Genomic DNA, 12,619 nt, shown 5'->3' on the forward strand with positions numbered 1-12,619 from the left:
TTACAAAACTTTCCAAAAAAAATGTTTTGTTATTTACGAAATTTCGTAAATATTTACAAAACATTTTGTAAGTGTGAATGTTGCAGTAATGGTCACCTTGATTAGCATTGAATGGCTTTCATTTCTCCCACCCTGGACATTCCATAGATAAACTCCATTTGCCTAGTTTCCAACAGACCTCTGAGGATGCCTGCCATAGATGTGGGCAAAATGTCAGGAGAGAATGCTTCTGGAACATGGTCATACACTCATACAGCCCTGAAAACTCACAGCAAAAGAGCCTGGATGGATGCAGCCTTCAATTTGTGGCAATCAGATGGTATTGGTCTCATCTCAGGCAGGCCACGGAGGCAGAGCCGGCGCTGCAGGAATCCCCTCCCCGGCTCCTGTGCTCCGGCTCCGGCTCCTGCGCCCTCCTCCTCCTCCTCCTCCTCCCAGCTGTGTTGCAGGAAGTGCCAGGAGGAGGAGGAGGAGGGCGCAGGAGTCGGAGCCGATTGGATGGCGCGCGGAGGCCGGTTGTAAGGGTGAGCGCGCGCGCGCGCCATCCAATCGGCTCCGGCTCCTGCGCCCTCCTCCTCCTCCTCCTCCTCCTCCCAGCTGTGTTGCAGGAAGTGCCAGGAGGAGGAGGAGGAGGAGGAGGGCGCAGGAGCCGGAGCCGATTGGATGGCGCGCGGAGGCCGGTTGTAAGGGTGAGCGCGCGCGCGCCATCCAATCGGCTCCGGCTCCTGCGCCCTCCTCCTCCTCCTCCTCCCAGCTGTGTTGCAGGAAGTGCCAGGAGGAGGAGGAGGAGGAGGAGGGCGCAGGAGCCGGAGCCGATTGGATGGCGCGCGGAGGCCGGTTGTAAGGGTGAGCGCGCGCGGGCCGGGCGCCCAACAGGCAGGGGCGGTGCTTGGCTCACTGGGTGTGCACTCGCGCCGCCCCTTCGCCCCGCCCGCCCCATTTACAAAACGGGCGAAAGCTCGTAAATACTGTGGGAGTTGCCGTTTCGATATTTAAAAACCCTTCCGGGTTTGAAAATATGTTTTGTTATCGTACCGTAAATGCAAAAATTAACGAATGTTTTACGAATGACGAAATTAACGAACGAAACCGCACAGGCCTAATAGGTACCACTCTGGCGGGAGGGTAACATGCAGTCATGTTGGCCACATGACCTTGGAGGTGTCTATGGACAATGCCGGCTCTTTGGCTTAGAAATGGAGATGAGCACCACACCCCAGAGCCAGACACGATTGGACAGAATGTCAGGGGAAAACCTTTATCTTTTACCTAGTCAAAAGGTGGATGCAGAGTAGAGGTGAAGCCCTGGTGCTATAAATTCATAGACCTCTTGAGTGGTCTATGACTTTGCAAGTTACAGCAACAAATCAACTAAAGTTTCCAATGTCTATCAAACTGGTCCTCTACTGCTGGAAATTTGCAAGCACCCCTTTTTTTCTTGAACAAAAGGGAACCCAGTGAAACTGGAAAATTTGCACCCTCATCTTCCACCTCAAGATGACTCACAAAAACTGAGTGTCAGGGACAAATCATGAGATCTGGCAATTCTATAAGGGTTGGAACAGGAGGGAAAGAAAAGAGAGAGAGAAAGGGAGATTAAAAGCATCCAGAATTGTAGTGGACAGAATTGCTATGGGATACAGTAGTCCAGAGTTTGCTCAAACCTTTCTAGGTTTTGTATAAAATGATATTTTAATGAGATAGATTTTAATAAGACCAGATTTTTAATGTAAAACCCAGCACAAAATGAAGAAGGTGTGGAGAGGACAGAGAGAAATAAATAAACTCGGGTGCCCCAATTTTCCCCATCATGGAAGTAGGCAAATATGAGCTGGCAGTTTCAGAGCAGGAAGGGTCAAGTGGCCATTATGGACAAACATTAGGGTAGGATGTGTTGCTTCACTTCAGCAACAACAAGGTGGAATGTATTACAACTGGTAGATTATAATGTTCCTCCATGCAAAGCTTCATAGCCATAAAAAACTGTACTGAAGATAAATTTTCAGTTGTATCATGAAATGTTCTGTCTGTCCATAAAGGGTTTTAATTTTTCTTGATCTGGGCTTTTCAGTCTTTGCCTTAAGTCTGCAGTGGCATAGCCCAGAAAAGCTGTAACATGGGTGTATCTGAATTTACCAGATTTTTTTATGGACTGGAATACCCATCTTTTTGGAGGAGAAACAGAAATAAAAATCTGATATACTGTATGTTGGCATATAGGAATCCACAGCTCGTGGTGGAGATCCTTTAATAGCTGCCCTCTTCTTTATACCTTCAATTGGATCGGCAAAAATAAAATATAATTAGCTAGTTGGAAATGGATACAATCAGTGCAGTGTGCAGCCCAATTGCCATTATTTATTTGTTGGTTTATTTCATGCATTTCTACCCCACCCTTCTCCCCCTGAACTTTATAAAGATAAATAATTTTAGGAAATAATTTTAGATTAATATGCAGTTTTGGGGAGGGGTTTAGAAGCAGAAGGCTAAAAATGTGGTCTGCATCTTGAGCTGACCATTTCAACGAGTTACCAACACACACCTGGCTTGGTCATTCATGGCAGTCTTCCTTTTTCATTCTAGGTGACTATTGCAGTAGCTCTCCGTGCAGTAATGGGGGGACCTGTGTCAATGAAAGACGGGGTTTTGTCTGCGCTTGTCGCTATCCCTTTGGTGGAGTCAATTGCAGCACAAAGATGACGGAGGAAAATGTTCCAGCCATAGGTAAGTATAATGGAACTAACCAACTTTTCATCTCTCTTTTTTGGTGCAAGTCAGAGATTAAGGGGAAAGACATGGCATCATCACTGGTTTCCTTACACAAGGGTTTCTCAGAGTGGGGTCTTTATTCCCACAACTCTCTGTTTTCACGTATCTCACATCATAAAATAATCAATTAGTTTTCTGTCACAGAATATATATTCTAATAATGCAATGTGTTAAATACTTGTGCTGGCAGGACTGCTGACCAACAAGTCAGTGGTTCGAATTCAGGGAGAGCAGGCTGAGCTCCTTCTGTCAGCTCCAACTCCCCATGCAGGGACATGAAAGAAGCCTCCCATAAGGATGGTAAAACATAAAACATCTGGGCATCCCCTGGGCAACGTCCTTGGAGATGACCAATTCTCTCATACCAGAAGTGACATGCAGTTTCTCAAGTTGCTCCTGACACACACACATACTTTAAAAAAATAGATTGAAGAGTGATGCACATGGTATAATCCCTTTTCATGGATTCACTTCTTGAGTGATAGGGGGATTCAGGATTGCACCTATTGTCTTCTCTGAATTTCCATGTATTAGGTCAAAGATATGAACCATTCCAACACATTTTCAAGTGAGATGCATGGGGGCTCCATCATAAGAACACAAATGTCCAAAAAGACACATTTGTGATCATATGCACAGATCCAGTGTAGTAGCTATTCAAACTTTAGTATGGAAACCCAAAGGTCAGCAGACAAACCAACGTACACAATCCCTCATTATCTTCTAGAGTTTGGAAAAGTGCCTTTTATGGACTACACCCACTATTGTCTCCCAGCTGGCATGGCCATTATAATCTCCAAAAGTAATTTTTCTGTGGTCATTTCTTCGTCCATATGTGCAGCCCAAAGATTATGGACATAAACTTTCATGAATGTCATGCTTTGCATGAAAGAACAAAAAGTCTCACAAGTGTTTTCCCAGATGGGTAACATCTTTGTCCCCTTCTCCCCCCCCCCCCAAAAAAAAAATCAGCGCAGCATAAGCAAGTCTATTCTCCAACCTTGAATTTTACTCATGTAGAAGTAAAAGTGAATTTACTCATGTATAAGAGAGTCAGTGTGATGTAGTGATTTGAGCTTTGGACTATGACTCTGAAGACCAAGGTTCAAATCCCATTCAGCCATAGAAACATTCTTGGTGGCCTTGGACAAGTCACTCTCTCAGCCTCAGAGGAAGTAAACAAACATCACTCCTGAACAAATTTTGCCAAGAAATCCCTGTGATAGGTCTTAGGGTTACCATAAGTTGGAAATGACTTGAAGGCACACAACAACAAAAGATACAAACAGAATATCAGCCATAGATTTATTCTCAAAATATGTTTTCTGCATAAAATAAAAGATAACCTTTTAGCCAAAAAAAATAGGAGGGTTTGATGCAAATGAGTTGTTCTCCCCATTTGTTTCCTGAAATATGAAAGGTGTGCATCAGTTGACCATCTTCTTGTTGGTGTATCTTGATGTGTTCAAATCCCATTCTCACTGAAACTTAGAAGAACTTGAAATCGTTCTTTACATTCCTCCTAAAGATTCAACATGTGAGCATGGAACCTACATGTCTACAGCCATCAGAAATTAATAATGACACTCACTCTGATTGACAAATATCACACTTCCACCTTACATTTTGAGGCATGCACTTCAAAAACGTTGGGTGAACACAAATACTTTTTAGGGATGGAAAGCTCTTTTTTAATTGTACCTTACAATGTTTGTAAACATTGGAGAGGAAGTTGCATTGTAATTCTAAAATCTGCACTGACTATTCAGCTGAGAATTTTCCTTCTGGCAGTGGCACTCTCTGAGACACTTGCAGTAATAATGAAATAAATCTGGGATTCACATTTAGAATACATGAAAAGTATGCATTATGCCTCTTTGACCTATTTAGTCACTTATCAATAATATGTTACAGTGGTGGAGATAATACAGGCTTGAAGGCACACAAAAACAACAACAACAAATGCTGTGGAAGCGAAACAAAGAATGGTTTTAAGCTCCTCAGTTATTATTGTTGTCATTAAGGATTCTGCATCTTTCCAATATTTGTAGAGAGCTTGAGAGCAAATTTTAGGATGCGCATCACATGCAAACATGTTACATTTGTAGAAAGGTGTGACACAGAGGGAGAAAATCATGAAAGCTTTTCTTGCTAATAATGTGGCACAGTCAAGACTGAAATTTCCATGCTGGTTCTGATAAAAAGGAACCTTTTTTTGTTGCTGCATTTGACATTAATTGTGGAGAAAATTGCTTTCTATACAGTACTTAAGAATTCATTCTGCTTTTCTTGTTCTGCTTCTTGAGAAGTTGACAGGAGGCCTGGGGGAAAGTTTACAACTACCCCATGTCTGCTATACAGATTTGATCCCATTTAAATCGGCAATTCCGCATGAGGAGAAGACAACAAAAGGCAGATCTGGATGTTATGGCAGACATGGGGTGAATGCCAAAAATAGCAGCACCATGTACAGATCTTTATGCGCCCTTCCAGTTAAATTCACTTGGTGACATGACAGCATTATACTGATTTCCTCACTTTCATTTCACACCACCAGCTGGTGGAGGGTGAGCAAACTCACTGTGAGATCACAGCATGCAAATGGAAAGATGGGAGGCCACCGGGCTCAAAACATTTATTTATTTGATTGATTAATTTACCTCCTTTGTCCCAAGCAACCCAAGGCAGCTCACAGCATAATTAAAAAAAACAAGTAGAGAATACACACACATCCAGTGATAAAATATTGTTTAAAATGTGATCAAACTATCTTATTAAAACACGATGAATTTTAAATTTACCCCGTCTGCACTTACCAGAAAGCAGCCATTGCAATTGATGGGGATTTCTTCCCATGTCACTGAGGAAACAGCTAGCTAATGTTTCCACTTCTGTCCTTGTGCAAGCAATGTCTGGGCAAAGGGGATTTGCAATGGAGATCCTACTTTTGCCTGACCCCTGGAAATCACTAACAGGAAAGATGGAAATGGCAATCTGCTGCTTCCTGAGTGATCAAGGAATAGACCACCTGTCAATCACATTGGCTGCTTCATGGTACATACTGAATGGAGGAGTCAGGCTGGGATTTATTGATAACACCATAATTATGGTGTACATATATCTCCCATGCCATTTACTTGGAGAGCCGGCTGGATGCAACTAGACCTTGAAAAATTACTTTTTTGGATGAATAAATTAATAATTCCCCTAACACAGTGGTTCTCAACCTGTGGGTCCCCAAGTATTTGGCCTACAACTCCCAGAAATCCCAGCCAGTGATGCTTCCCCATGTATGATGAGGAAGCATTGCTGTTGGAAAGGTGGGGCACAGGACACCGGGATTGCCCTGCTGCCCCACTGATTTGCCAGTGAGAGAATGGAGGGATGCAAGGTTAGGATGACTACAGAAGGCCAAAGCCTCCTACCCAATCTGGATCAGGCCCTCCACATTTGCCTTGAAGTTTTACTAATGTTTAATGCCTAAAAGAGAGGGTTTGAGAACTTGAGTATGACATTATGTTTGTGCTGTTGAATTAGGATGCCCATCCCTTTTGTCCAATGAGTACATCATATCAGCCAACACATATTTTGGTGTTGTGAATATTAGGTCTGTTTCTAGGAATATTTGACCTGCAGATTCCAAAAATGGGACCAGTTTTCTCCTATCAGCTCTAGTTTTTGAGAAACAGAACATATGCAATATACTATTCACCATATGCTCACCCATAGAAAATCATGATAACCATATTTAAGAAACTAGAACTGATAGACCACATGCAATGCAATGCAATCACCCTAACTAACCCAAGGAACAGGCCTAAAAAACAAGCTACCAATATTTTTTTGTCACTGGGTTGTGTGATCTTTAAGAACTACATACAAAATGACTCCAATGTGATCCTATCCGTTCTTGGAAGAGCTCCACTTATTCAACCTGCCCATGTTCTTGAGAATTGTGTGTGATTTATTTTGTATAAGAACTATCCCAAATCTGCATATTTAGAGCAAAAACTTTGGGATTTTTTTTAAAAAAAATAATAATTTGGGAGTAATTCTGAGCAGGAATCATAAAACTTTAATACAAAAGGTTCCTTCTCCCTTTTTGTTTCTGAGCTTAATTACAGGAAATAATATAAGATTTAGACCTGTGTCTACTATTTATTTATTTATTGTATTTATATACTGCTTTTATCACCCCAGGGGGGACTCAAAGTGGTTTACAACAGTAATGGCAAAATTCAATGCCTCACATACATATAAAACCAAATTATAAAACAAAACAAAACATAGAACTATGCATTAAAATCAATAAGACAATTAAACAAAAGATAAAACAACATTTAGACATGAGGACATATAAATTAAAACCACCTAATATAAACATTAAAATCACATGATCCAAACTCAATAGACCAAGGCCATTCCAAATATTGATTGCACATATTCCAGACACAATCAAGGAAGCCATGGCCCAGAGTCTGCAAGACCTGAGCCGGAAGCCTTGGAGGTCTCTCATTCATAGAGTTGCCATAAGTTGAAGTCAACTTGAAGATAATTAAAAACAGCAAAGGAAAAGTTATACTGATTTTAAAGGCATATTTATCTTTTTACTATTTTTACTATTTGCAATAACAGACCATGACTACTGTGATATCTAATTTTGTGCAGTAACGGACATATATATCTTTCCATTTTGCCCCTTGCAGATTTTTCAAAAGGCTCTTACCGATATGCACCAATGGTGGCCTTTTTTGCTTCACATACCTATGGAATGAATTCTCCAGGCCCTATTCGGTTCAACAATCTGGATGTCAACTATGGGTCCTCCTATGTCCCAGCAAATGGAAGGTTCCGTGTGCCATATCTTGGTGTTTATGTCTTTGAATACACCGTTGAATCAAGCAGCCCACTCCTCTCAGGATATTTGGTGGTTGATGGAATAGATAAGCTAGCTTTCCGTTCTGAAAATGCAAATGATAACAAGTATGTTGAGAGGGTCATTACTGGTGATGCCTTGCTGGAACTGAACTATGGACAAGAAGTTTGGCTCAGGCTGGCAACAGGTTCTATCCCAGCTAAATATCCACCCATAACTACATTTACTGGTTATTTATTGTACCGTACATAAACCAGTTGCATACAAAAGCTTGTCTTCTACGAAGGAAACACTTTGGTTCTTCTTTGCTTGAATCTTGTTCCATGCAGTGAAATGAATCACATTTAAGGTTACCACCTTCTTTTGTAGGTCTCTTCTATCTTTGACTTGTGTAACAGAAAGAAATTAGATGTAAAAAATCTTTGCCATCTCTCCTGTGTAAGAAAAAAAGTTGACTTAAATCATATTATTAGTCCCAACTAAAATAGATCAATTGGATATACTAATGTATTGACTCTTCATTCAGCGATGGTTTCAATTGATCTACTCTTGTTGGGTCTAATCTAAAGGATTATGGCATATATTGGTTTCGTTTCCACTCATCAACCATTGCTTTATTTTTCATTGCTACTTCTTTTCCAGAATCTCCAGTGAAAAATAAGTGGCAACTGTAATCTCATTATCTGAAACCCCTCCATGCTTGCTATCTCATTTTACCTTGTATTGAGTCAGTTTGTAAATAGCTCTCCCAGGTAACTTGTTATAGGAATATTTTCTATATGCTGTGTACTCTGCTATTTTCTGCTATATTCAGCTAAAAAATGGCCCTTGGCTCAGAAAACTAAGAATTAAGGAGCAACATCATAACCTCCACTCACTTGTATTTCATTTAAGACCCACAACTGAGCTTACTGTTGTCGCACAGAAATGCACTCCTAGATTTGTCATAGTCCCTCAGCAGCTTAAAACTGAAGGTGAAGAAAATCTCTGTTTGTTTCTTCTTCTTCTCCTCTTCCTCCTCCTCCCTTGTCCCTTTCACCACCAAAGCATGTGTCAATTCACTGAAAATCCCAAATTCTGTTACTAGCTTCTGATCCACCTTCTGGCTTGTTCCCATCTGCTTTACAAACTAGTCAGATCACAATGTCTCCATTGCCTTCATTTTGGAAACAAACTCCTGTGAAGGTGCTTCAAGTTTTGTCAATCTACCAAAACAAACTAAAACAAGGAGAAGTGTCAGACACTTCACTTAGGCAGAAAAAATAAAATGTTACAGAATGGGTAATACCTGACTCGACAACAGCACATGTGAAAAAGATCTTGGAGTCTTAGTGGACAGCAAGTTGAACATGGGCCAACAGCATGATACAGTAACTAAAAAGCCAATGGGATTTTGGACTGCATCAAAAGTGGTATAGTGTCTAGATCAAGGGAAGTCATGGTGCCTCTTTATTCTGCCTTGGTCAGACCTCACTTGGAATACTGTGTCCAAATCTGGACACCACAATTTAAAAGAGACATTGACAAGCTGGAAGGTATCCAGAGGAAGGCAACTAGAATGATCAAAGGTCTGGAAACCATGAATCCCTGTGAGGAGCAACTTCAAGAGCTTGGGATGTTTAGCCGGCAGAAGAGAAGACTGATAGGAGACATGATCACCATGTTTAAATATTTGAAAGGCTGTCATAAGGAAGAGAGAGTAGGCTTCTTTTTCTGCTACCCTGGAGAATAGGATTCAGAGCAATGGGTGCAAATTACAGGAAAAGAGATTCCACCTGAACATTAAGAACTTCCTGACCACAAGAGCTGTTCAACAGTGAAACTCTCTGCCTTGGAATGTGGTGGAAGCTCCTTCCTTGGCCATCTTTTGAGGGTGCTTTGGTTGTGTTTTTCTTGCATTGCAGGGGGTGGGACTAAATGGTCCATGTGGTCTGAAAGAGGGCCATTCTCTAACCTAAAAGAATGTTCGTCCATTGCCTAATTCACATGTGGTATATTGTTTCTGTCATACTATTCACAAGGGAAATCTGTGATGAAAATCTGATTAAAATCCATATATTTAATCTGGGTTTAGTAAATTAGACAATTAATAGCATCAGTTAAGTTATTAACCCATTTCACTTCCTGAAGACCAGCTTCATGGCTGTCTTATAAGAAATCCACAATGTTTAAAATTTCAAACAAAGAGAGTGTATTTTAGTGAACATTCCTAGCCTCTACTGAAAAATTCAATCTACTTTGGATTTTTCTTTTTAAAAACCCTGTCTTGTGCTTATAAAACACACCACAAAGCCTAAAACTATATTTTTTCACTCCCTTTCCTCCAATAATGCATATCTTTCTGTAACTACTTAAAATCCTGATCTTTCACGAACCTATCCTAGCGTATCATTGAATTTTATCAAATATCTTGCCCACATGGCTAAATCCCTCACCACCCCTTGTATGACTTTGTCAGTTTAATAACCTGTTTAGTCCTCTTTATCCATGCTATGGATATGGCTAAATGGCGTGGAAATTACTCTGCAAATGAAATTCAAATGACCCACAAGAGACTGCATCTCCCTCTTTAAATACGACTTTCTTTGCCCTTCCTGCCCTTACTACTAAATCCTTCAAGCCAGGTCTTCTATCTACCGAGATGCTAATTGTTTTCTTCCAAACTCAGATTTCTGATAGGGTCTGGTTGTTTCTCCCCCCCACTACCCCTTTTTACTAATAAATTTCATTTCTGCTGATCACACTCCAGACAGTATCAACAACCATAAATATATGTGTGTTGTTAGGGTGGGGATGGGGATTTATAGTAAGATGTATATACCAATGGTGTACCAGTAATAATAATTAAAAATTATACCTGACTTGTCTATTTACAGACTCACATTTCTTCTTGGTTCAGTACAATCACTCCTGTATGGATTTGTTTAGACTTGATATTTTGTGAGTTAAACTATGGGCACTTTCATAGTACACAATTATAGGCTTATGCTCCCATCTGAGCTGCCATGCTTCTATTGTTTTGGTGTTTAGGGAAGGATATTGAGAATTATCTACAAGAAAGCTCTAGTGCATCCCTTAACTACTAACCCTGGTATTCAATAGGATGCAGCCATGGCACATATGGCATCAGATGGAATGAATTTAACGTCCTAGGACACTTTTACCTCATGTAATGGATGGAGCCCCATGCCAGACATCACACAACATTGTGTGACTTCTGGTGGAAACCCTGCCCTGAACCAGGGTGAAAGTGTTGCTGGACGCTTTCTCCCCAACACGGATGGCTTTCTGTGTTGTGCTAGCTCCAAAAGATACAAACAAACACAAAATAGTCTATACATTGGGAGAACAATAATGATTATATAGTATGTAGTAACACCATAATCCCCAATACAAAACTCAGTACAATGCAAAATAATTATTTGAGAGAAGTTGCTCCTTTTTCATTGTAATTTTCATTTTATTTTTCATTGCATTGTATTGAGCTTTGTATTGGGGATTATGGTGTTACTACCCCGGTGGCGCAGTGGGTTAAAGCACTGAGCTGCTGAGCTTGTTGATCGAAAGGTCGCAGGTTCGATTCGGGGAGCGGCGTGAGCTTCCGCTGTCAGCCCTAGCTTCTGCCAACCTAGCAGTTCGAAAACATGCAAATGTGAGTAGATCAATAGGTTCCGCTCCGGCGGGAAGGTAACGGCGCTCCATGCAGTCATGCCGGCCACATGACCTTGGAGATGTCTACGGACAATGCTGGCTCTTCGGCTTAGAAATGGAGATGAGCACCACACCCCAGAGTCAGATATGACTGGACTTAATGTCAGGGGACTACCTTTACCTTTACCTTTTACATACTATATGGTCATTATAGTTCTCCCATTGTATAGACCATATTGTGTGTGTTTGCATATTTTACAAGTATTCTTACTAGCTCCAAAAGAGCCAGCACAGGGCCTCATGGGGGGAGGGCACACTTTCCCCATGTGATGGGGGAAATGTCATGGAGAGGGAGCTGCACTCGAGGTGACAGATTTGTCCCGCTGCCCCTCTCTTTTCTCCCAGATACCAGGTGAAGTGGGATGCTTTGCCTGCCCTTTATGATAAAGCCCTTAGAGTAAAATCAAGTGGATATAACTATGTGGTGTGGATAGGCTCCATGGTTTTAAGAGTATGGTGATGAGTTTGAGGCATTAGAGGGGGGAAATTGTGTGTTTTTGGGAGGAAGATTTTTTAGCAAAATTTGGACATGAGTTTCATCTAAGATATACATAGTTAAAAATATGATTGAAAAACTAAATTTGCATCCATGGGGTCTTTCAATTAAGAACATGTATAATTTTCTCTAGAAAAGAACTGACAAAAAACGTTTTCAAAAATGTGGGGTAATTCATTGGCTGTGTGCTGCAATTTACACTGCAATTTACAAGCAACACATGAATTTTGGCAGAGGGCTTGGCAGCATTTTGAATAACCCTATTCTAGATATCACTCACCATGCTAACCTAAGAATCTGAAAGGCTCTTGACATACAGCTATATATGTCTTCATGTTCTCCCTTTGCAGATGGTTCTCTCAGTACATTAGGCCTGGAACCAGCATGACACAAGATGAAGGATGGAAAAACATTTTGTCAGGTTGAATAGCATGAATAAAAGTACACTTTTCACATATTCTAGTGCTGGTGAGAAGAAACATCTGTCTCTTTGAGAATCCATACATTCATGAGTCTTATTGGGTGTGGAGAAGCAAGAGAGACTAAATTGCTTTAACATAGTGTAATTGTTGTAACAGCAGAGTTACATTATGAAACCTCTACACTGAATACCAATGTACAGCAACATATGTGGATCAATAAAATGTGACTGACAACCCACTGTGTAATTGCAATGCAAAATGCACAAAGGCCATGTAGGGAGGCAATATCCATTCACACCCGACTTTGTATACTTTCACATGTTACCATGTGTACAGTGGTCCCAA

General features: G+C 40.9%; 1 protein-coding gene across 2 annotated transcripts in view; it reads left to right on the plus strand.

Moving 5' to 3' along the window:
• MMRN1 (multimerin 1) overlaps window positions 1–10,531 on the plus strand; it is a 93,279-nt gene extending 82,748 nt beyond the window's left edge. For both annotated transcript variants that reach the window (XM_060779240.2, XM_060779242.2), the window contains exons 7-8: window positions 2,584–2,724; window positions 7,476–10,531. In XM_060779240.2, the coding sequence (XP_060635223.2) occupies window positions 2,584–2,724; window positions 7,476–7,897 (563 nt within the window). In that variant the 3' untranslated portion in view covers window positions 7,898–10,531. The remainder of the gene's footprint in view (window positions 1–2,583; window positions 2,725–7,475) is intronic.
• The last annotated feature ends 2,088 nt before the right edge of the window (window positions 10,532–12,619 follow it).

The sequence above is a fragment of the Anolis sagrei genome, chromosome 5 (assembly GCF_037176765.1).
Source record: "Anolis sagrei isolate rAnoSag1 chromosome 5, rAnoSag1.mat, whole genome shotgun sequence".
In the NCBI taxonomy this organism is placed as follows: domain Eukaryota; kingdom Metazoa; phylum Chordata; class Lepidosauria; order Squamata; family Dactyloidae; genus Anolis; species Anolis sagrei.